Source organism: Echiichthys vipera, assembly GCF_963691815.1.
Source record: "Echiichthys vipera genome assembly, chromosome: 20".
NCBI lineage: Eukaryota > Metazoa > Chordata > Actinopteri > Perciformes > Trachinidae > Echiichthys > Echiichthys vipera.
In genome coordinates, this window is record NC_139845.1 from 2,773,706 (window position 1) to 2,800,324 (window position 26,619).

The following is a 26,619-nucleotide window of genomic DNA, read 5'->3' on the forward strand; positions in this document are numbered from 1 at the left end:
CCCCGATAGGAACAAGCGATTGAAGATGAATGGATGGATGGAGAATACTAAGCTATTAAAATAAGAGTTATTGACGTATATTTCATATATAACACACATACAGAACATGTGTGATGTTGTTATTATTATTAGTTATAAGTGAGAACTCTGGCTGTATTCATTGTTCTGTGTTGAGGAGTCGACAGGAGAGTCGGTGATTGCTTCAGGAAAAGCTGAAATAACTTACTATGATTTTTAAATACATCACCATGACAACCAGCACTGTTCTCCTGCATGTTTAAATGATTTGGCTCTGAGGACTGCCGCCAGAGCATGTTGAGACACTGGTGTTAGGTGTACTACTAGGTGTATGCTCTCTTCTTGTACGAGAATAAATTTTGTTTTTATCACAACTTGGTTCTGGTTCCGAACCGGTCCTTGTGTCACGAGTTTAAATCCTTAAAGTTTAACCTTGAAGGAAGCACATGTAGTGTTTCTCCCTCATTGAGAAATTCTGGATCTGGCCTCCCCCGCCCACCTCTGCTCATGCCCCGCTAGGTTGAGATCATCATCATCAAGATGACTTAGATGACCTGTCCATCCGTACCGTGCCCAAACAGGTTTCACGGCTTAAGTCTAGTTCCTTTGACCAGTGTGAGTGCAACCGTACCACGCCTAGCTGCGGCCAGCTTGCCGTCCAAGGACCGTTTGGGAGAGGTGGGCTTTTGTAAAGTCCGTTTGCACATGTACGAGCACGAGCGTGCGCACGTGTACGAGCACGAGGCCTACGGCGGTTCTGAGGTCATTTCCTGTGCGCCTGTTGGGACATAGAAAAAAGAAGGAGGGACCATGCGCGGACATTTCAAACAATGGCGGCGAAAGGTTCACGTTGGTGTGATGCGGAGGTGGAGTGTTTACTGCAGATTTGGTCGATGAAAAGATTCAAAAACAGTCGACAAGACGCACAAAAACTCCGAGGTCTACGGAAAGATCTGGAAACAAAGCCACGCATCGCCATGACGTCATCAATGCGTGTGACGTGTTACGGCGTGATGACGTATAGGCAGCAAGAAGCATTCTCCGAGGCCCAGGTAGTGTGAGTATAAACGGGCCTGGAGGGGGGGACAAGGACCCTAAAGCACGGGGCACGGGACGGATGGACAGTGTGGGTGCGCCCGCAACACATCAGAGAGTATCAGCTCTAGGTCTACACGTTTGAACCAGCTTCTTCGGGCTTATCACCAACTCACAGAGGAATTGGTAGACGCAGTACTAAAAGAAGAAACAACAAGTTTTGACGTGCGGCGGCGGCCCTGTGTTTGGATCTTAAAGTTGTACCATGGTAGAATAAATACCTGTATTTTGATTATTGTCACATCAAGTTTGTCCTATTAACGAGAGTTGCATCTTTTGGTTTCGATATAACAGTTTAACAGGGGTGTAAAGGGGGCGCCCCATATACAGAAGCTAAAAGTCCTCACCGCAGCGGCCAGGGTTCGATTCTACCTGCGGCCCTTTGCTGCATGTCACCCCCTCTCACTCTCACTTTTCCTGTTTCCTGTCAACCCCTAGCTGTCCTGTCCTGCACAAAACATTTAAATCTTTATATCCTAGTAAAATATATCGTTCCCTTAATGGGATGGTAGTACGCCTATGACTTAAGCTGCGTTAACGACGTGTTGGTCGCTGGGCAACGAGATAGCATCACCTTTTTAAAGTTGTTACAGCAAAACAAAACAAAAGAAATCCTACTTACACTTCCAACAGATGTGGAGCAACATTATCCCAGCGGGGACATGTCTCTGTCCACCCGATGACACAAGTCCAACAGCAGAGAGTCCAAGTGCCTCATACTATTTTAAAAATCCAGCGTTTTCCACCCTGACGACAACAAACCACTCAACATGAGACTCAAGTATGTGAATGCGGAGCGTCACAGCAGTCCAACACTGCCCGGAGACAATAAAGCACGCAGGTTTGAGTCAGCGTTTCAGGACAGTTTAATGTGTGTGGATGGAGCCGCGGGGGGAGGGGAGGGTAAGGGGTAAAGGGTTTCTCCTCTCCGACTCTCTCACTCCCTTTCCTCTCTCGCTTCCTCTCTCTCGGGGTTCTGGCGCCGTGCCACAGCGAGCGAGGGAATGGGAACGGACGGGAAAGAAAAACACACTAGAACAACACGGCCCGCTCTGCCTCACACTTCCTGTTTGCCCTCCCCGTGTCATTTCCTGTTTGAAGTGTGCAAAAGCTTTTTGGCCAATCAGACGCCAGCCGGGAGTTCCAGTGTCCTTCGTGGCGTGCGGTGAAAGTTTTCCACCTGTCCCGCTCTTCAACCTCACTTTAAACTAAAATGCTCTGGTCCCATCTTTGGCCTTACACTACCGCCTCTGCTGAAGCAAGGACGTCTTCTTCTTCTTCTACGTTTTTTTTATTCATATACTTGTGGTTTTGTGTGTATTTGTGTACTTGTGTGTGTATGTAGGGGTGCATGTCAAGGTAATGTCCGGTTCCAAATGGTTTTATTGTTATTGTCTGTTATTATTATATAATAATATACATATTGGAAACCAAAAACAACTGCCTGGGGCCCCTAGGAGGCAGCCGAGGTCAGGCGGCGCATTAATCCGTGCCTCGTGCCGACTCCAAACACTCACAGTCTGGCTGACTTTTGTGTATTGTGTCTGTCTTAAAACCACAATGGTTGGAGTTTAATGTGATGCATTTTTGTGTGTGGTTTGTTTGGGTTGCATCGGCCCATAAAATGCAAACCAGCATTTGTAAACATGACTCATAAGTGGCACTCTCATGAGACTGCAAACCAAAGTGGAACTGTTTCGGCTCTTTTCCAGAACGTATTTGTGCCTTTTTTTTGCTTTAATATTGTCATTCTGTTTCGCTTGTCCCTGTCGGGGTCACGGGGGGGCTGGAGCCGATCCCAGCTGACATTGGGCGTGAGGCGAGGTCCACCCTGGACAGGACGCCAGTCTATCACAGGACACATAGAGACGAACAGAGACAGACAACCATTCACACCTACGGGTGATTTAGAGTCATCAATGAACCGAACACCTGCACGTCTTTGGACTGTGGGAGGAAACCGGAGAACCCGGAGAAAACCCACGCAGACACGGGGAAAACATGCAAACTCCACAACTTTGTTTTGCAAAAATCCATCCTGTCCACTCAGCACGGTTCACAGTACGTGCACACGCCACAGAACCCCCCTTGCGCATGTTACAATATCCCAGGCACACGCCTCAAGCTAGGCATACGCTAAATAATATTAGCAGTAGCTAGCTCTGAGTAAGTTAGCCAGCCTACCTCAATGTACCATGTTTTCCATGCTGTTTATTGATTAAAGAAGACACGGACGCGTTCACAGGAATCTGGTGCACGCGCACAGACGAGCACTCGATGGGAGGGAGCGGAGGAACTCTGTGGTAGAGGGGGAGGAGCGTGAGAGTTGTAAACATTACAAATTTGACTGAACTCGATCTGCCAGACTTAACAACTGCAGCTTTAAGGTTATAAAAAAGGTTGTGGTTAAGACTTGGTACTACCGGGAAACAAACACAGGACCCCCGCTAGAAAGTCCTGTGTTTTTGGACCCATCGAACCTTCCTCCCTACGCAGAGATAAGCAGCTTTGGCACATGGCATATGATACGAACCGTGAATGATAAAAGTCCGTCTAACAGCGCACTGAGCCAGCAAGTACAGTAAGATAAACATGAAATAAATAAAAAGGAGTAAATGTTCTTGAACTCAAACAAAACAGTCCAAACATGAGAACCAGAGGGCGATAAATCAGTGTGATCGGGACTCCACATTAACCTCCCTCTGAGCTAACCTCTCCCATGACCCGACCTCCCAGCAAACCATGTTTACCACAAAGGTTGGACGTCCAGTAGCTTCTGCAGAGACTTCAGTAAACAGACAACATGCACGTGTGGTATTGTTTTAAAAGGGACGCAAATATAAACAGCTGGGCAGCGAGCGGGAGCAGAAGAAGAAGAAGACGAAGTGGGGGCAGTGGCAGACAGCAGAAGATCTACGACACCAGCGTGGGAGTCAATGAATATTACCCACAATGCTCCGCGCTCGCCCTCTCCGTCTCCCTCTCTCTCCAACACACACACACACACACACTCATGCACACACATACATCACACAGTCGATCAGGTGTATCCGGCTTGACATTGGTCGATAGGGTGTGTGTCGTTTATCACAGGTTGACGGGCGATGAGATGTTTGTCACTGGCTGGCTGTGTGTGTGTGTGCGTGTGTGTGTGTGTGTGTGTGTGTGTGTGTGTGCGTGCGTGCGTGCGTGCGTGCGTGCGTGCGTGTGTGCGTGTGTGTGTGGTCTCTCTCAAGTCACCGCTTTACTGTAAGTCGGCTGCTCACGGTGGCGTTGGGGAGGTTGCAAATGCGGTTTGCACGGATAAGATTTCCTGTTAGTCATTAACGCTTGTGATCTCAAGACACAATATTTGTGTGTTTACGGGACAAACTGCCTGTGTGTGTGTGTGTGTGTGTGTGTGTGTGTGTGTGTGTGCATGTGTGTGTAATATCTCTATAAAAGAACCACTAAAGCACATTTGACACTTTAACAGCATGTTAGCTGTACAATGGGAGCGTACTGGTGCACAGTTTGGTCCCAAACTGCTCGGCTTAGTAAAGCCCTCTGAGCCAAAGAGTGGCTCTAATTACGGTCTTTATCTTGGACACTTGTGTGACTAACTGTCTGTCACATAACAGGTTTACACACAAGCAAAAAACACCTATCTGTAGATGTTATATGAAGCAATATGAAGATAACTGAACACATTCAAACACAGCAAAGCTTTTCATTGGACAAGATCTTGTCCGTGTGAAGTGCAGACATCATGTTATCGATAAACTAAACTTTCTGACTCTGTGTCTGTGTGTGTGTGTGTGTGTATGTGTGTGTGTGTGTGTGTGTGTGGGGGGGGTGGGGGTGGGGGGTGCAGCCCAAAAAAACAGCAGCGCGGCTCGGCTCACCATGGCGACTAAGTACAGAGAGGCCATTAAAGGATTGTGACGAGGCCATGTCATAATGAGACACTTGTGGGGGTTGGTATCACAGTTTCACGGTGCAATTATCTTGCTTATAAATATCTTTGTAGATGATATCATACAGTATTTATCCAAAAAGTTCTTCTTCTTCCTCTTCATAAGTGGAGTCTGTAGTTGGCACAGAGCAGCGTCTGATATCACCCTCTGTGTCCAGGTGGTTTTAAAACGGGTGAAACCAGTTTAAATCAATGCAACAGGCTGAATATTTCAGACACAGCTACTCAAACTACATTTAACCACAGCAGCGGGGAAGCACAGCTCTCTGCACCCTTTTACCCTGATATGAAAGTCAAATCGCTTTGATTTCACGGCTCCGCGGAGTAAACAAACTCATATGTGGTCTGCTGGGACATCAGAAAAGACAGAGGGACCGTATGCCACACCGAACCCCCTATAAACCCCAAGGTCCACTTTGAGCGGTATAGTGTGCACCCGTTTGGAAAGACCAGTCCAGCAGCAGTGAAATATCCATTTTCAGCTGCAGACAGCAAAGAAAAGGGTATCAAAGCTCCTCTTCCAAAGCCATTCATCCGATAACAAATTCATTCTTGAAGCCCTGCAACTACGACCTTTGCATAGAAGCCCGAGCCCGTTTGAAAGGAGTTCATTGAAATTCTGTCTATACTATTAAAAAAAACATGAAGTGGACGCTTTACCTCCTCTATAAGATTTAACTCCTGTTGGTTCAGGGTTGGAAATACAAGTGCACCATAAGATTCTGCAGTGTCATCACCTCATCTCATCTTCAGCCTCTTATCCGGGGTCTGGTCTCGGGGGCAGCAGCTTTAGCAGGGGACCCCAAACTTCCCTTTCCCGGGCCACATTAACCAGCTCTAACTGGGGGATCCTGAGGCGTTCCCAGGCCAGTGTGGAGATCTAATCTCTCCACCTGGTCCTGGGTCTTCCCCGAGGCCTCCTCCCAGCTGGACGTGCCTGGAACACCTCCCTAGGGAGGCGCCCAGGGTTCATCCTTACCAGATGATCCTGAACCACCTCAACTGGCTCCTTTCAACGCAAAGGAGCAGCGGCTCTACTCCGAGTTCCTCACGGATGCTGAACTTCTCACCCTTAGTGTCATTATTATTAGCTTTAATATCTTAACCATAAAAGGTAGACGGACCACGAGCTGTGAGATCGTGGTCCGTCTGATATCAGCCTTGTTTGAAGAAGGAGAAGTACTACATTACCTAGCTTGGTCTGGGAGCCGCTTGTTCAATTTCTCGTATTTGAGGCGTGGATTACGATTTCTCAGAGCCGTTTATTGGGCGCTATGAGTGTCTATCAAATGCGTCTGTACGTAGCTCAGCCAATGGTATCAATTATACCAGATGACGTACGTAGAGCAACAGAAAGTTGGCGAGGAAGAAGACGATGGGTCAGAGATTCATGTGTACACGATGGCGCCGAGCGACTACTGTCGTTTGTGAAAACACGAAGGAAGAAGTATCTAAGGCTGCATCGAAGGGAACTATGCATCTGCTGCCATCTTGGATTCGTGGATGTAAACAAACTACAAGCTAGACGTCGTCATTGTCCCGTTCTGTGATCAGTTCCCTCATTGTGGCGGAAATCGGATCTATGAAATCATCGTGCAGCATGGATATATCGAGGCTTTACGTTACCCACAATCCTAGGCATAAGCGCGATGTTTTGGTTGATTGGTGGAGCTCACCATTACTGCGAAATGTCTGCTGAACCCGCGAACGGCTAGTGAGTTACTGAACAATCTAGACCCTTTGCCTTTTCTGGTTTTCGAAAATGTCTTTCATTTTTTATGGTCATGATTCATCTCATGGTTGATTGGCTTGGCTCCAGGCTTAAAACTCTTGATATAAAGTATTTTATTTAACCTCCACAGAGTTACTGAAGTGGAAAAAACACTTTCAGGAACCGGAGCCGTCCAAACAGTGTCAGACAAACAAGCCATTTGAAGACTTGTAGACCCGAGCTAATCACTGTTAGCCACGTCCGGCTGTTAGCGACTCTCCTGGATTTCTCTGTTAATAGTTGTTACAGGGAAAAAACGGTCAGATGGCTTATTTAATGTACCATGTAAGTGCAGAGAAAGACCATGGGATGATCTTGCGCCGGAGTTACACTTTAAATAATCCAAGAAGGATCTGGTTACCTTTCATACCGTAAGAGGCCGCACTTCTCTCGTGAATCTTGCATAAACTGTAGGAACAGTGACAGAACATCCCGTCACGATCATTCTGGTTTAATTAGTCAAACTGCGTCTCATCTATCAAACCAGAAGAGGACGACACTCTCTGGATACGGTTTAAACGAGGACTCATCTGTGGACAACCTGACAAATATGTGTGTTATGTGCAGGTGAGGATGTGCTCAGGTATGTACCAGGATGAGTGTGTGTGGCGCGTGTCAATAATTATATACTAATTGTATTACTCATGAAATCTCTGAATGGTGCCTTCAGTATGTAAGAGGCTGGTGCCCTGAGGACAGGATCTGCGGATCCATTTCCTCCTGCTGCCCTGTTTACTGGGAGATGTAATCATATTCCAGCAAGGCTTCCTTCCTGTACCCCCCCCCCCCCCACCACCACCACCTCCCCCACCCACACACACACACTCACACACTCCTGTAACTCAACACACACACACAGAAACTGCATGTCACCGCAAACATGACACCCGAGCATCATTCACCGCTGCAGGAAAGGACAGAATATGCTGAGAAGGACGGAGGGTTGAAGAACTGCATTCCACCACATTGCACAACCTGGCATCACATCACATCAAACACACACACACACAGACACACACACACGATCAGACGTCATGGAACACACACTCACTGGCAAGAGTTGAAATAAAACAGGGATGTGGAACGTGGTGGAAAAAGTACAGAGAAAGGAGGACAGAGTAGATTGAAGACAGCGGGAGAGTGAAAGAGGCAGGAGAGGAGGCGACATCACTTCTGACGGCACGCAGAAAAAAAAAGACTGAACGCCGTTCAAGTGAAATATTTTGAGTGCAGCTCTATCCCCACTTTGCAATGTGGCAGTGTGTGATTGGAGAAGCGACAAAAGGACGAGTCAAGGTTTCGGAGCGAGCTGAGGCGATACTTGAAGGTGGAGTTAAAACACTGCAGACCTCTGACTGGTCGGAGAGAACGGTCACTAGTGTGTGACTGGATATCTCGCACAAACCCGCCATTTTTAAAACCAAGCTAACGTCAATAGGGGGCTGCGATTTTTTATTTGCTCAACCCAGACTTTAAGGGCGCACTCCCACTGTTCCTCCGTCCCGTGCCCCGTGCTTTAGGGTCCTTGTCCCCCCTCCAGGCCCGTTTGTACTCACACTACCTGGGCCTCGGAGAATGCTTCTTGCTGCCTATACGTCATCACGCCGTAACACGTCACACGCATTGGTGACGTCATGGCGATGCGTGGCTTTGTTTCCAGATCTTTCCGTAGACCTCGGAGTTTTTGTGCGTCTTGTCGACTGTTTTTGAATCTTTTCATCGACCAAATCTGCAGTAAACACTCCACCTCCGCATCACACCAACGTGAACCTTTCACCGCCATTGTTTTAAATGTCCGCGCATGGTCCCTCCTTCTTTTTTCTACGTCCCAACAGGCGCACAGGAAATGACCTCAGAACCGCCGTAGGCCTCGTGCTCGTACACGTGCGCACGCTCGGGCTCGTACACGTGCAAACGTGCTTTACAAAAGCCCACCTCTCTCAGACGGGCCGTGGACGGAAAGCTGGCCGCAGTTATGCGCGGAGCGTTTGCATTCACACTGGTCAAACGCACTAGGCTTGATCCGTTTTGGCCCGGTTCGGAAGGACAGTGTGAGTGCGCCCTAAGAAACGGCAACCCGCAAAACTACGGCGTACAATTGACGAAGTTCTATCGTTCTTCTGTTGGGTTGAAAGGATCCAGCGAGTGTCGCGTTAACGATGATGTTTTGGCATGTGTCGCTGTGGCGATCAGCTCAACACCGGCTACACGGAGAGGATACGATCCGCTGTGGACGAAATAGAAAAAAAGTACCAAAATAGAGTCGAGTCGAGTCTTTCCATCGCAAGTTTTAAGCAAAATTGGACGAGAAGTTCCCAGAAAAATGGAAAAAATTTAAAATCTACAATCCAAACAGTGTGGTCTGCATCTTCTGAAAAAGACCGTCTTCCAGATCAGCTGCTGCATAAACCTTGTTTGGTCAACATGATGTAGAGTATCGAACGCGTTTCCTTACTTTCCAAGCAGCTATTGATTCCATTCATCTCTGAAAATAGCAGACTCTTGAAATGTGAAGCACTGAAACACTACAGCACCTCTAAAGCGCGCTAAAGTGCCCTCATGGCAACCAAAACACGTGCCAAAGTGCCCTCTTCAGTGGCGAGGACGCGCTGAATGTGCCCTTCAAAAAGTCTGTGCATGACGGTTTGCACTAAGACGTGTAAAATCACTAGTACAATCCTTTAAAATTCACATTCGTCCAACCTGCTGCCATTTGCGGCTGCCATCAGCAATACTGTTGAGGGAGCTAATCAATCCCCGTTGATTGTTTCTGCTCCACACTGAATGTTTTCCTTCTGCTTCATGAAATCTTTGTCCTGCCGGCAAAATAAATTGAATTGCGGTTGAGAAAGAGGGAGAAGTCGGGGTAAAAACCCCCCTAAGTAGCATTCTGGGAGCAAACGTGACGGACTTGATGCCCATTTTGCTGCTGCAGTGAAAACACAGTTTGTAAAGTCTCTTAATGTGACACTAGAGACGGCCTCCGAGACCGCATTTCCTTTTCTGCGGGAGACCTCAGATGTGGATCTGACACAGCGGCATTAATGAACGAACAGCATGTCGTTAAAAAATGTCGCCTAATCCTAATCCTTAATCTCCATTCAAGTTCAAATTCACAGCACGCTCAGGGTGACAGGTCCTTGAAGCGGAGGAAGCGTGGCAGGCTAATAAAACCCGCCCGACCTGTGTAACGACATCACAACGCACCGAAACAGACGCTTTCCTCAGGTGCTCTGCAAACAAACACACAGCCGTCTTTGTAGTAATTAGCCTTGAGTCATTCTGTGGGCAGAGAGGCTCCAACTATCTGGCGTCTGTGTCGGGGAAGAAGACACATTTCACACCAGGAGATGTGTCATCATCACTTCGGGGCTCAAGGGTTTAACAAGGGGGATAAAACAAACGCTGCCTTCAGGCGCTGTCAGAAATCTGGGCATTATCAACTGAGGAAACACAAGCGGAGCACACAGGACTGAGCAAATACCCGTAACACTCCGTATGTTAAGTGCCTCTCACACAACAACTGTGACGCTTTAGTTCTGTTACTACAGAAAAACATATTATGCTTTTATTAATGTGCCTTTAGTGTGGTTCAGAAAAATCTTTGTGGGTTGAGACTTGTATTACCCGCTCCAGAAACGCCAGAACCTGCAGCACCCGCTCCAGAAACACCAGAACCTGCAGCACCCGCTCCTAGAAACACCAGAACCTGCAGCACCCACTCCAGAAACACCAGAACCTGCAGCACCCGCTCCAGAAACACCAGAACCTGCAGCACCCACTCCAGAAACACCAGAACCTGCTCCAGAAACACCAGAACCTGCAGCACCCGCTCCAGAAACACCAGAACCTGCTCCAGAAACACCAAAACCTGCTCCAGAAACACCAGAACCTGCACCACCCGCTCCAGAAACACCAGAACCTGCAGCACCCGCCTCCAGAAACACCAGAACCTGCAGCACCTGCTCCAGAAACACCAGAACCTGTAGCACCCACTCCAGAAACACCAGAACCTGTAGCACCCACTCCAGAAACACCAGAACCTGCTCCAGAAACACCAGAACCTGCAGCACCTGCTCCAGAAACACCAGAACCTGCAGCACCTGCTCCAGAAACACCAGAACCTGCAGCACCCGCTCCTAGAAACACCACAACCTGCACCACGCACTCCAGAAACACCAGAACGTGCAGCACCCGCTCCTAGAAACACCAGAACCTGCACCATCCGCTCCTAGAAACACCAGAACCTGCACCACCCGCTCCTAGAAACACCAGAACCTGCAGCACCCGCTCCTAGAAACACCAGAACCTGCAGCACCCGCTCCTAGAAACACCAGAACCTGCCGCACCCGCTCCAGAAACACCAGAACCTGCAGCATCTGCTCCAGAAACACCAGAACCTGCACCACCCGCTCCAGAAACACCGGAACCTGCAGCACCCGCTCCAGAAACACCAGAACCTGCAGCATCTGCTCCAGAAACACCAGAACCTGCAGCACTACATGGTCAAACTCTTCTATCCTGATACAGGATGTTTCATGTCTGGCTAAAGGGGCCTTCACGTGATCAGCTTTACGCGCTGGGCTCAGCCCGAGGTTGGGGCGCAGAGACCCAGTAAACGGCAAAATCAACGTTATATATTAAAACAACCGTTAGCTCGTAAACAGCCTATTCACAAACCTGCCGTGACTGCCTATAAATCACTACATGCTCTTCTGAGATCGTGATACGACTTTAATGTAAAGTTAAATAGTTCGGGATACTCGGACACACGATAGGCTTTTCCTCCATCTTTCTAACCGGCTTGATGTCGCCCTCTGGTTGCCTAGGAAACGTACAAGCTTCTATCTCATTGGCTGCGGCAAACTGGGTCAAACTGATTTGAACTTGGAGATTTGAACTTTTAAGAGATCAGCGCTTCGATCCCTGGTCCGCATGGCGAAGTGTCCTTGGGCATGGGTGTGTGAATGTGGCTTGAATGATGAGATTAGATTAGATCAGACGATGGGCAGGTAGCCTCTAGCATCAGCGTGAATTCCTGTCCATCTCTGCTCTGAACGAACGGGCAGAGCTACTAGATCCGTCACAAGGGGAGATTGTAGCCTTTCCAAATCGGAGCAGTGCATTTGTGCAATCAGCCTTCTCCTTTAGAGCTACTAAGGCATGGAAAACAGTCTTAAGCACTGTGGCCATAACTTCCATGTTATTCATTTACTTTGTGTGTGTGTGTGTGTGTGTGTGTGTGTGTGTGTGTGTGTGTGTGTGTGTGTGTGTGTGTGTGTGTGTGTGTGTGTGTGTGTGCGCGTGTGTGATCTTAATCTTGTTTTTACCTGCCCAGGGACTGCAGATGGAAATTAGCTTTTAGCTACAATCTAGTACAAATCATCTTTTTACACTATGCAACCAATGCATTTTGTACACGGTCCCTGAAACAAATAAACTAAATAATCTAAACTCAACTAAACTGTGTGAATGTGACGAGCAGTTCAAAAATATAGCAGTAGTGTAAAAAGCACCTTGAGTAGTCAGAAGACTAGAAAGGCATCGCCCTGCTCCAGCCTTGTGATTGTAAAGTCCTGTAAACGCAAGTGCACATTCAGGGTAGTTTGTGGGTTTTTATGTGAATGTGAATCACACATCAAGCCCCTCGCCGACTGGGTGGTACCGGAAGCAGCGAGCCTCCACCAGAGCGCGGTCTGAACACCCGCTAAGAGCTATTTGGGATGCAATGTCTTGGGCGGAGAATGACATGCACTGCAGGGAGACATTAACACCATTAGCTGTCATCTACCCTGATTAACATCGTAGTGGGAATCGCTCACTTACGGATCCCTGGCTTGGAAAATGCGGCTGAGTTAATAACACTCTTCAGTTCCCTCTAGAGAACTGCAGCCGATGTGTGTTCAGACAAACTTCTGGCATCTGCAGGAAGTCTGTGCTTGTGTTGAGCAGTTTCCAGGTGAATGAAAGGCTGGAAAAAGAAGCTGCACGGTCGAGCAGGACAGTAGGTGTAAAGACCTTTGCCGTGGGAGCTCTGTGGCTAAGCTAACCGCGCTAGAGACCGGCAGATGGAGGCCAGATGAGGCTTTGAAGAGGAGATAATTATCCTGCACCACACCCAGACACTGTGTGCCCAGCACACCACCCAATGACATCAATCTCCCTCTGACAGGGAGAGGAAGGAGGCGCGTGGGAGTGTGTGAGCGCACGTGCTCGGATAGGTGAAGGGCGGTTGAAAAGATCGGAGGCAACCGTCCATGCCTGAGCATGCCGCCGCACTTGTGAGCTCAGAAGTCAGAAAGCGTGACTTCCATCGCATCTGAAGGTGTTTTTGGGGGGATAATTAATACTTGAACCCTGTAAGAAAAGTCATTTCAGGGTGGCTGAAGAAGAGGCAGGACACCACACCATCAGTCTCTAGTAGTGTTCAATTTTCACATATCAGGCCAGGCGCCCAGTTGAGGTGGTTCGGGCATCTAGTAAGGATGCAGAGCACGAGCGTGCGCACGTGTACAAGCATGAGCACGAGCACGAGGCCTACGGCGGCTCTGAGGTCATTTTCTGTGCGCCTGTTGGGACATAGAAAATAGAACGATGGACCATGCGCGGACATTTAAAACAATGGCGGTGAAAGGTTCACGTTGGTGTGATGCGGAGGTGGAGTGTTTACTGCAGATTTGGTCGATGAAAAGATTCAAAAACAGTCGACAAGACGCACAAAAACTCCGAGGTCTACGGAAAGATCTGGAAACAAAGCCACGCATCGCCATGACGTCATCAATGCGTGTGACGTGTTACGGCGTGATGACGTATAGGCAGCAAGAAGCATTCTCCGAGGCCCAGGTAGTGTGAGTACAAACGGGCCTGGAGGGGGGGACAAGGACCCTAAAGCACGGGGCACGGGACGGAGGCACAGTGGGAGGGCGCCCTGTCTAACAGCGCTGTTTATACAACACCAATACGGCCTCACAGCACTCGTGTGTCTCCTGCTTCGTTTTTCATCAATCTCATCCCCCTCTTCTGTTATCACTCTGCTGTGAATCCATTTCCTGAAGCAGCGGCGGTCTGTGAGGGGACACGCCGCGAGTCATTTGGCTACAGGCAGACGGAGCTGCGGTGTATCATTAACACACATAACGACCGTGTGCTGTTTGGGCAAAAACTGCTCCTTCAATTCACAGATAATATTCGTCACGTCACATTCTGCCTGAAGGGACGTGTGTGTGTGTGTGTGTGTGTGTGTGTGTGTGTGTGTGTGTGTGTGTGTGTGTGTAATGATTGGACGGAGCAGAAGATCAAGAACGTCCTTTTTCTGTCCTCTTCGTTCTTTTTTAGACTCAAATTCAGACCATCCGGAGTGATTCATCCGTCCTCGTTACGGGACTCTTTAGAGTAAACTCACCCCGCCCTACCATCGTGTGTGCGTGTGTGTGTGTGTGTGTGTGTGTTGAGGGGTAATTAAGGTAATTAGTTTGTGATATCAACATCGTCAACCATCTCCAGGAGAGAGAGAGAGAGTCGATCAGTGTTGAGATAAATACGGAAACACATAAAAGCATTTTCTCCCAGCGCAGCAACTGCTTATACAAAATCACATTCAGGTCAAATTAGGACTCGAACAACCACACCTCTCTTTTCTTTGTTTGTGTATTTTGCTCCATTTAAGTTTTTTTATGGGGAGAGAAGTTTGGCAAAGACATTATCATCTTATAACAGTTAGATCTGAACACTTTTAACCACTTTTGTGTCTGTTTTAACGTCTTTTTCACATGGTCTTACTTGTTAGGATTTATTTTATGCTGATGATGTTTGGTTTTATTTGGCTTTTAACAGTTTGTAGTGGCAAAAAAGTCATACTTTTATCTTAAATGTTCTACATTTAACCCACACTTTAAAAAGAGAGAGAGCAGGCGCACTTTTAATGACATTTGTGTCTGTTTTTACTTATTTATTACATTGTTTTACTTGTTAGGATTTATTCTATGCTGATGATGTTTGGTTTTATTTGACTTTTAACAGTTTGCAGCTGCAAAAAAAGTCCTACTTTTATGTTAAATGTTCTACATTTAACACACACACTTTATATTTAACACACACACTTTAAAAAGAGAGAGCAGGCGCATATATCACTAAGCTGCTGGTGGCCTTTTCCAGCTGTGACATGACTCAGCTCATCAATCACACTTTACTCCATTTTCATCACTCCCAATCAATCAGATCACACACACACACATACACACACGCACACACCTGTTTGTTTATGTGTATGCATGGCAGAGGAAACAGGCAGTAATCGGGTTAAACCTCTCAGCACTCCCCTTCGGCAGCGTCTGTTAATCCAATCGCCTTCCAGGAAAACGCCTCACATGTGCTGGGTTGCCCCGGTAACCCAGTCCCACCCCCCCACCCCCGGTACACAGATCTCAGATATCTCACAGCTCTGCACAGAGAAACACTGACAAGGCAAAGGGCACGGAGTGAGTTAACAACACCGCGGCGCTGCCTGTCAGGAGGAAACGCTGGCTCCCGTTCAATCCTTATCTGTGAAGTGAGCTAAACCAGAAGGCCTGAGAGGGCAGAGGTACAAAATGTGGACGCCTGATATCAAAGAGCCCATTAACCTTTCATAATTTCAACACGTTCAGCTTAACGGTGGACAATAAATGGATATATATTCAATATTGCCTGGGATTCAATATGATTAGAACGTATCGTTATTTAGTTTCTTCTTCCAGGCTATGTTACATTTTCAATGTACGACTGTCCTTCGCATATCTCAAGAAACGCTCATCCGTCTGACTTCACACTCTGCAAAGCGCACTTTCGGGTCCTCAGTAACACATTCACCAAGTACCAAGCACCTACGGCTGCTCTCACGTCATTTCCTGTGCGCCTGTTGGGACGTAGAAAAAAGAAGGAGGGACCATGCGCGGACATTTAAAACAATGGCGGTGAAAGGTTCACGTTGGTGTGATGCGGAGGTGGAGTGTTTACTGCAGATTTGGTCGATGAAAAGATTCAAAAACAGTCGACAAGACGCACAAAAACTCAGAGGTCTACGGAAAGATCTGGAAACAAAGCCACGCATCGCCATGACGTCATCAATGCGTGTGACGTGTTACGGCGTGATGACGTATAGGCAGCAAGAAGCATTCTCCGAGGCCCAGGTAGTGTGAGTACAAACGGGCCTGGAGGGGGGGACAAGGACCCTAAAGCACGGGGCACGGGACGGAGGCACAGTGGGAGTGTGCCCTAGGTAACGCTCCCACAAACAAGTATTTATTCAGGCTAATTAACATCGAGTGAGCGTCCAGCCTCCAAACGTCACTATTACATAAATACATAAATGTTCATGGACTCGATTTTCTGTATTTTGCATATTGTTATACGGAAATATACTTGGTCTCATGTTCAGCTGAACACGGGACACACCCCCTTGTGATGAAAATGATCTGTTGCAGTGTGTGTGTGTGTGTGTGTGACGTTACACACATGTATGTGTCATTACAAGAACATAATGACCGGCCTCGCTGGATGACTCACACTGAGCCGACATGTGAGGCCGTGTCATCGCAGTCACACATCGGTGCGGGAGATAGCAGCGCGCACGCACGCACACACACACACACTCACGCACACACACAGTAGACGGAGCTGATGGAGTGCTGCATTTGCCCTCCCATCATGCTTTGCGGTGTGATTGATGAGTAATAAGGCGGTGAGGGTTGCAGCACTTGCTCCTCGGTGCCATATGTTTCTGCTGCAAAGGATGGCAGCTCCACTGTGTCGATGCTACGTCTTAAACACTGCAAAACTTTATGCATCTGTGCAACACGACCATCGCAAAGAGCGTCCTGATCCTGCCGACCTGCAGAGAACATTACACCGAGATCCATTTTGATGCTCGTGCACAACCACTGGTGAGAGATCTCCTCGACAGCTTAACTCGTTCTAATCCAAAGTGTCTCCCAAAAACAAAGATAGACTCACGAACTCTGGCTTCAGCCGCACGACTACGTTTTAAAAGCACATAGCGTTTATGGCGTCCACTCACTCCAAAACGCCAAAGACACGGAGGTTTGTATTTATGTCTTGGTGTCAGAGCGATGTATGAAACAAGAACAACTGAATCGCACCACGACGGCACCAGTTAGTCACAATTTACTGCAGCCAAAGCGGAGGAGAGCGAGTATGAACTTCAAACTTATTAAGGTAAGGTTAAGGTACTTACTCATGGTGGGAGTCCAGGGGCGGGGGGCAGGGTGAGGCCCAGGTAGGGCAGGGTGAGGCCCAGGTAGGGCAGGGTGAGGCCCGGGTAGGGCAGGGTGAGGCCCGGGTAGGGCAGGGCTCTGGACAGGTGAGGTTATTCTCCACTGGGTCTTTCCTAGAGGCACTCATGACCTGAGGAGGAGCACAAACACAACATGAAGACGCACATCCAGAACACGCCGAGCAGAGCGTGGACACGTTATATCTGTCTATGAGCCTGTGTATGTTGAGTTTGCGATATGCGTACAGTTTATTTAAGTTAAAATAATGTTTTTTTACATGTTCGTAATAAACTAGAGCTCGACTAATACGGGATTTTTGAGGCCGAACCTGCTTTTGAGGGGTAAAATGCAGATGTACAGAGGCTTATTTAACATGACCATTTAAATAAAGAATAAAAATGAAAATTAAATAAAAAGCTAAACAAATATGTTCAGTATCAGCACACACGCACACACACACACACACACACGCACACACACACACACACACTTAATAACAGTGATCTGATGATAGTATACAGTAATAATGGGTAATTTTGATCACTCCGCAGATGCTTTCCTGGAGGACGAGCAGCGGGGGGTTGGTCCCCAGGAAATCCAAGGGAGGAAATCATGCCCCCCCCCCCCACCCACCCACCCACACACACACACACACACACACACACACACTGCTCCCATGTTGTCGTGAGCATAACTACTGCAGATGCTGTTGGATCCCATATGCTCCAAGGCTGTGAGTGAAACCAGCGCGGGTCAGCAGAATGCTTCTGCAGCCGAGGAGGCGACGACAAAGAGGCCGCAGAGCAGCGATCTGTGCAGAGCTTCATTCATACTACAGGTGGTGGGAGAGCTGATCCTCATGCATCTCCATCACCGCCATCAACACTGAGTTTACTATTTATTAGAGGCCTGAAAACTATTCAGCAGTGAAACTTGCAGCTTAGGGAGAAGAGCCTCTGGCTGCTACTAATGATACATTTCACCATCACTTTGTCTCTGCCCTGGAAAATGACAGGAGCCCCAAAACAAATCATTATTTTACGGCTTTCCAACACAAGAGATGGCACCACCTGAGGAGCATGTGGATGCGACACGCGAGCCTGTCAATTAAAGAATAACACCACTAATTAAGGTCCGCTACCTTGGTGACAACTGTTGAGATGTATTTCAAGACTAAAAGTCGAGTATTTCAAGACTAAAAGTCGCAGTATTTCAAGACTAAAAGTCGCAGTATTTCAAGACTAAAAGTCGCAGTATTTCAAGACTAAAAGTCGAGTATTTCAAGACTAAAAGTCGCAGTATTTCAAGACTAAAAGTCGCAGTATTTCAAGACTAAAAGTCGCAGTATTTCAAGACTAAAAGTCGCAGTATTTCAAGACTAAAAGTCGCAGTATTTCAAGACTAAAAGTCGCAGTATTTCAAGACTAAAAGTCGAGTATTTCAAGACTAAAAGTCGCAGTATTTCAAGACTAAAAGTCGAGTATTTCAAGACTAAAAATCGCAGTATTTCAAGATTAAAAGTCGCAGTATTTCAAGACTAAAAGTCGCAGTATTTCAAGACTAAAAGTCAAAGTATTTCAAGACTAAAAGTCGAATATTTCAAGACTAAAAGTCGCAGTATTTCAAGACCAAAAGTCGAGTATTTCAAGACTAAAAGTCAAGTATTTCCGAATAACTTATTCACAACGAAAGTCCCCAGTGGAGAGCTTTTAATGTGAAGCATCAAGAGCATCGGCGGTAACTGAACGCAGCTCTGATCCTGCTGTGAAACTGTGAAATGAGGTCGATATGTGAAAGAACAAACAGGAACGCTGGAGCGAAACTGAACTCCAAACCACCGAGAATCGAGTTACTGAAGTACCAAAAAGACAGAAAAGGGTTCAGCCGATGGGGACGCAACTAATAAGGGAGGAGACTTCCTTATGTCCGGGTTATCCCCTGCTGTGACGCTGCAGCGGAGTCAAAGCGGACCCATCCGGCCTCGTGGAAAAGCCCTTTTTAGCTTCGAGGCTATGACCTGGGATTAGATCCACCATATGTTCACCTCTGGCCCCGAGCCGGGACTCCAGCCAGCTATCAAGAAGACTGACACTGACAGAGATAGACTCCACGCAGCAGACACACCTGAGGGACAGTTTACCCAGGTCAAAAGTAGTAGTATGTCTGTCTGGGCGCGGGGTGTGGTCGTGTGGTCGTGTGGGTCTTTGATACAAATGGGTGTTACCCCGGACGAGCCCCCAATTCATGTCACGCCTACGCTAAAAAGTAGTAGTATGTCTGTCTGGGCGCGGGGTGTTGCTGTGTGGTCGTGTGGGTCTTTGATGCGAATGGGTGTTACCCCGGACGAGCCCCCAATTCATGTCACGCCCCGTCTAGATAGTATCGGCTGATCTCTAGCCGTGTTTACATTCAACTGTCAAGCTAATGTTAAGAGGAATTTTGAAATTTGGATTAGGTGTGTTTCCATCAACTGCCTTGGGCGTAATAAACTCGGCTGCGTAGCTTCGTCTGAAGGTGGCGCCGCAGGCTACGCAGGGCTGTAATCCTGCAGTAAACAGAGCAGAAGAGCGTAGATGAGGTCGATAACAGGAAACAAAACAAGCCGCCCCGGTCATCTAGCCGTGAGATGTGATATAAATCTTTGCTACGTCAGAATTAATTCGTAAAAGGTTGTTTCCATATCCCGTTTAGTGCATCAACGCCAGAACAAAAGGGCAAAATCAAGCAAGCGTAAAACTTTAAGGAGCAGGTGAGGACGTTCAACTTTCAAAATGCACTTTAAAATACTTTTATGGAACAACACAAGTACAGACGTATCGGGATCTTTCTGTATCTGCATAAACGTTTTCTTTTTACAGAACATATAATACGTCATAAAGCTATTTATTATACTTTTTATTAGCGATGTCCGATAATATCGGCCGATATTGAGTTAAAAATGTAATATCGGGAATTATCGTATCGGGTTTTTACAACCGATGTTTGTTCTGTAGGCTTCAGCATTTCCGAGTCTGCATGAATGCAACATGGGACGTTTACAGGCGCGTGCTTGATGACGTATAACAACAACAACAAGCTAGACTCGTAGGTTGCCAACCGTGGCTAACAAGCTTGCTCGCCCGGTGCATGAGATGTCCGAGGTTTGGAAGTATGTCCAAGTGTCACCTACTAACAATAAATTTGCGATTTGCAATGACTGCAAGGCGTCTTCCTTTAATACATCAAATTTGATCACCCACGTCAAGAAGAAGCATGCGGAGTGATACGCTACATCTGTGCAGCAAAGTGATGAAAAGAAGCAACAGCCGACACCGAGTAAAACCACACAGTTGTGTGTTGCATCCAGTGGGGCATCACAATAAAAGTAGCCATAATGTGTTAATTCCATAATAGGTGATATGTGATGTTGTTATCTAACAATTCTGGTGTAAAAAGGCTGCATATATCGGTATCGGGTGATATCGGTATCGGAAATTAAGAGTTGGACAACATCGGAATATCGGATATCGGCAGAAAAGCCAATATGGAGCATCCCTACTTTTAATGTATTCTTCATTTAAATGGTTAGCTATTGACTGATTTATTAGATTTTACTTTTATTTAAGATAGTGTCCAATCGGGACCAAAGCATATCGCCCCGGCCCTTCTGTTGACTTTCTTTTTTTGGCACCAAAATCAGATTGTAAGACAATGAATAACTGCACAACACAACCACCTTCAAAGCCCCTTTAAACCACGAGGAACTGCAGAAACCAGCCCTCTTTTGTTCTGTGTTGTAAACTCAGCGGGCCGGCAGCTGTGAGGTATGTGTGACTGCTGTTATGGTGTGTTAAAGAGTAACCATGTAAACCTCAGGCTGGTTAGGAGTGCGGTAACTACCCCACTGGCATGGAAACAGTCCAAGCTGAAATGTGAGATCAGGCAGCTGGAGGCAGATTTATCTGTATCGGCCTTCGTAAAAAACCCATATTGGCCGAACAGCGGTGTGGATGTTGGACACGAGGTTAGTTACAGCCGATGCAGGGTCAGGAGCCAACGCAGCTCTCTCTCTCAAACACACACACACACACACACACACACACACACAACCACACACACACAGGCCAGAGGGCGGCTCAGCATCTGGTGGTGTGCTGTTGCTGCTGCTCTGAAGCCAGGCATTAAAAGAGAGCGCGGTGGCCTGAGCCAGCAGGGATCAGCCGCCAATAAAGACGAGCGGTAGCAGCACCGGCAGCAGCAGCAGCAGCAACGGCCCCGTGCCAAGACCTGGACACAATGTGGGAATGCAGAAACCCTGTGTGTGCGTTGGTAGAGTACATCTGGTATGCGGGTGTCTGCCTCGTGTAGCCGGTCGAATCCTGCTGCACTGCATCGAAACCCCAATGTGTTAATTCAGGGAACCTGCAGGTTTCAAACGGCTGCATGGGAGAGACTTTAAGGACAAGTGAACCTTTCGTCGCCATTGTTTGAAATGTCCGCGCATGGTCCCTCCCTCTTTTTTCTACGTCCCAACAGGCGCACAGGAAATGACCTCAGAACCGCCGTAGGCCTCGTGCTTGTACACGTGCGCACTCGTGCTCGTACATGTGCAAACGTTCTCTACTAAAGCCCGCCTCTCCCAAACGGGCAGTGGACGGCAACCGTGCCGCTCCTAGGCGTGGTACGGTTGCACTCACACTGGTCAAGGGAACCAGACTTTAGCCATGAAACGTGCTCGGGCACGGTACGGATGGACAGTGTGAGTGCGCCCTAAAAGCCTCTTGTAATGTCTAAATGTCACATTACAGAATTAAAGTTAAAACAATGAAATAATGTGGGGAGAGCTGTAGCTGTAGTTATCTGTTATGGGCAGCGTGCAGAAGTGCCTCATTCACCGGGTCTCTAAAATGCCACACAGCGTATAAAAGTCAGCAGGACCACACCAACGTGAACCTTTCGCCGCCATTGTTTGTACACGTGCGCACGCTCGTGCTCGTACATGTGTAAACGTGCTTTACAAAAGCCCACCTCTCCCAAACGGGCCGTGAACGACAAGCGTGCCGCAGCTAAACGCGGTACGGTTGCACTCACACTGGTCAAAGGAACCAGACTTTAGCCGTGAAACGTGCTCGGACACGGTGCGGAGGCACAGTGGGAATGCGCCCTTAGTTTTAGTCTTTTTCGGGGATCTCTCTGCGTGATGATGACGCCACGTTTAAACCAACAGATGAAGACGTACTGTAAGAAGCTGCGAGAGACAGACACTCAGTATTCTGTTGCTATGATACACACATTCAATCAGACTCTGAGTTTGGGGAGCCACCTGACGCCGCGCAGCCTCGCCAGTAAACTGCCCCTCAACAGGAACACACACACACACACTTCCTCGCTCGATTGTTCCTGGGGAGGCTTCGCAGACGCTGGAGCGGAGATGGGAAGGGAACAGAAGAAGGAGATTAACTCATTTGTGGTTGTTGACCCTGACGACTGCGGGGATTTTCCATTTCCTCTCACTGTCACTGAGCCCCAGATGAAACCGCAGCCGCACACTCTCATGTGTCGGGATCCCGCAGACATTTTATGTTCTTTACCCAATCTGGGGATTATCGTTACCGTAGATTAAAATATGGAGGTAGTGGGGTGCACATCATACCCTACAGCTACTGAACCAGGTGCAGGGTCACAGATTCAGTGGTGGAGGAATTTAACCGTCTCTGCCTCGACCTTTCAATTCAAATTAAAGTTTAGGAAATATAATCCAGTATGACGGTGAATAGGGGGATTGTAGGTGAGTCAGAGCGAGGGGGTGAATTTCAAAACCTTGAATATTCTTGAATTATAAAGTCAAACATTTGCAAATAAATATTAGGATAATCTCTGAGATTAAAATTTTAAATGCACGAGAAAAAAAATCAAGTATTCTCTGAAATTAAAGAGGTAAATTATGAGAAAAAACTAAGATATTCTTTGAGATTATAATCATACATTTGCCAGAAATAGTTATAATCTCTGAGATTAAAGTGGTACATGATTGGATATTATCTGACATTGTAAACTCTGCAAAATTCTGTAACTCTGTAAAATTTGCAAGAAGAAAAAAAAAGATATTCTCGAAAAAATAAAGTGAAAAATCGCAAAATCATCCCATGTCCATTAATGTTGAAGAGAGAGAGTTGCCAACAGCGGGACGTGGCTAACACTGATTAGCTCGGTGCAGTACGGTGAAGGCATTCAAAGGTCTTTTTTAACCACTGATACTGCTGAAAATAACAGTAATCAACCGTTGCAACTTGCAACCATTGTGATACTGCTTGCTAAGGCTCGTGCAAAGACTGCAAAAGCTTGCGGGTACCCAAAGAACCCATTTTCATACAGATATGTTGAGGTCAGAGGTCAACGGCTCGTCAGAGCTCGTGCTCGTACATGTGCAAACGTGCTTTACAAAAGCCCACCTCTCCCAAACGGGCCGTGGACGGCAAGCGTGCCGCTCCTAGACACGGTACGGTTGCACTCACACTGGTCAAAGGAACCAGACTCTAGACGTGAAATATGCTCGGGCACGGTACGGATGGACAGTGTGAGTGCGCCCTAAAACACTCTGGGTTCACTAACGCAAAGCCTCTTGTGATGTCTAAAGGTCACATTACAGAATTAAAGTTACAACAATGCAATAATGTGCTGTAGTTATCTATTATGGGCAGCGTGCAGAAGTGCCTCATTCACCGGGTCTCTAAAATGCCACGCAGCGTATAAAAGTCAGCAGGAGGTTGCGTGCAAAAAGGTCAAGTTGACAATGGAGCACCGGCAGCAGGCTGACATGAAGGCCGGTCAGGTCTTTAGCCTCAGAAGGCCGCAGCAGTGAGCTCTTTTCTCCTGCTGCAACACGAACACCAGCAGGTCAGCTCAGGCCACGACCTCCTGCAGAGAAACATGTCACCGCCAGATCCTTGTCTCTGTCTTTCAAACGTTCGTTCCTGCAAAACTGCACTGAAACAATAAACCATCACGCTCACAATGTTAATGTACACTCTGGATTATGGCTGTCGCAGACGAGCTTCAACCTGGAAACCATTCAGCACACACACAGCAGCAAAGTTTACCTTTCTATGTTTTCAGTGCATGCAGTGGAAGATTATATGGAAATAAAAGTGCAAACATGCTTGGTAAATATCTTAAAAAGAGAAAGTAGCACACGTACGAAGCCTGAATCCCCTGATTTGAGCAACTTAAGGCGTTAAATAGTGCATGTCTGATCATTTCTGACGAGCTGTTACACCATGTGACTGTTTTAATAACATATATTACAGTGGTTATCACTGTTGCCTCACAGCGAGAGGGTTCCTGGTTCGAATCCCGGCTGGGGCCCTTCTGTGTGGAGTTTGCATGTTGTCCCCGTGTCTGCGTGGGTTTTCTCCGGGTTCTCCGGTTTCCTCCCACAGTCCAAAGACGTGCAGGTGTTGGGTTCATTGATGACTCTAAATCACCCGTAGGTGTGAATGGTTGTCTGTCTCTGTTCGTCTCTATGTGTCCTGTGATAGACTGGCGTCCTGTCCAGGGTGGACCCCGCCTCACGCCCGATGTCATTTGTCATTGTTTGACGACATGGTAAGGCGGTGAAGGAGTTCAAGTACCTCGGGATCTTGTTCACGAGTGAGGGGACGATGGAGCGTGAGTTTGGCCGGAGAATCGGAGCAGCGGGGGCGGAGCTGCAGTCGCTCTACCGCACCGTTGTGACGAAAAGAGAGCTGAGGAAGGCAAAGCTCTGGATCTACCGCTCAGTCCTGGTTCCTACCCTCACCTGTGGTCCTGAAAGCTGGGTCAGGACCCAAAGAACCAGGTCCAGGTCCAAGCGTGTGAAATGTGTTTCCTCAGGAGGGGGTCTGGAGTCTCCCTTAGAGAGAGGGGGAGAAGTTCAGCATCCGTGAGGAACTCGGAGTAGAGCCGCTGCTCCTTTGTGTTGAAAGGAGCCAGTTGAGGTGGTTCAGGATCATCTGGTAAGGATGAACCCTGGGCGCCTCCCTAGGGAGGTGTTCCAAGCACATCCAGCTGGGAGGAGGCCTCGGGGAAGACCCAGGACCAGGAGGAGAGATTAGATCTCCACACTGGCCTGGGAACGCCTCAGGATCCCCCAGTTAGAGCTGGTTAATGTGGCCCGGGAAAGGGAAGTTTGGGGTCCCCTGCTAAAGCTGCTGCCCCCGAGACCCGACCCCGGATAAGAGGCTGGAGATGAGATGAATTATGACTTTATTAGTCCTCCACTCCTCCTTGTAGTAGTAGTAGTAGTGTGACGGGACCTGCCTCTCCCAGGAATGTTGTCTTTCTATCTCTGTTTTGCATCAGAGCCGGGAAAAGGGCCGATCCCAGAAAAGCAACTCATCAGCAGCAGCAGCAGCAGCAGCAGCAGCAGCAGCAGCAGCAGCAGCAGCAGCAGCAGCAGCAGCAGCAGCAGCACAGTGACACAATGGCTCCAAAATAAAAGCTGATAAAGCGAATAGTCTGACCCTGACACATCCTGACACCCTGCCCAACAGAAAACAACCTGAACTCAGAGTAAATGCAACTTTTTAAGATACCAATGATAAAAGAGGAGAAAACAGACACATTTTCTGATTAAAATGTGTGTTTTTTACTCAGTTTGTTGTTGTATTTGCTTTGTAAAGGTGTAATTTCACCCTGCAGTTAAACCCCCCCTCCAGTCCTGCAGGTGGACTTTATATTTCAGGGTCTTTAGGGGTTAAAACTCCCCCTCAGTCACAGAAGGACGTGCTGCTGCTGCTACAAACACCTTGTATTTCCAAACTGTAAAGCCCCTGACTGCGCTAAGCCGCATTATCCTGAAGCGGGACAGGAAGGATTGAGAGACACACACTATTGTGAAGCACGCAGCACTCAAATGCATGATTTTCCTATGAGAAGTTTCAAAATAAAAGCACCATTTTCTTTAGGAAGCCCTTTGCTCCTCCTATGAATCGATACTGACTTGAATATGTATTATTGAAACAGTCACGTGGTGTAAAAGCTCGTTAGAAATGATCAGACATGCACTATTTAAAGCCTTAAAATGCTCAAATGAGGGGATCAAAGATTCATACGTGCACTACTTTCTCTTTTTAAGGTATTTACAAAGTATTTTTACACTTTTAATTCGCTGTAATCTTCCACTGTGTGCACTGAAAACATAAAAATGTGGTTACAAACATGTTACGGCTTAAATAAAGTACTTTTAACCCCATAGCGTGCACGAGTCATGCTTTTATTTTGAAATTAACTCGCCTTTTATCCGTGTTTGTTTCGGTCCTGCACAACTTCACGCACCTTTCCTCCAGAGGTAACTCTCTCGCGAGGCCAGGAAATAACACACACTACTCAACTTTACCCAACACGAGCCCCGAAGCCACGCGCGCGTGTTTATACCCGCGCGTGTTGTTGTTTTGCAGCGTAAACACCGGAGCTGCAGTCAAACGCTGCAAAGGTAGCAGCGGCAGCGGCAGCGCGTCAGAGTGAGTGACAGGCCGAGGCAGCCAATCAGG

General features: G+C 47.6%; 1 protein-coding gene across 1 annotated transcript in view; it reads right to left on the reverse strand.

Annotated features, from left to right (window-relative positions):
• Positions 1–26,619, reverse strand: part of usp6nl (USP6 N-terminal like) — a 95,582-nt gene that overhangs the window by 67,309 nt on the left and 1,654 nt on the right. The window contains exon 2 of the mRNA XM_083935143.1: positions 17,071–17,240. Within this exon, the coding sequence (XP_083791269.1) occupies positions 17,071–17,074 (4 nt within the window). The 5' untranslated portion in view covers positions 17,075–17,240. The remainder of the gene's footprint in view (positions 1–17,070; positions 17,241–26,619) is intronic.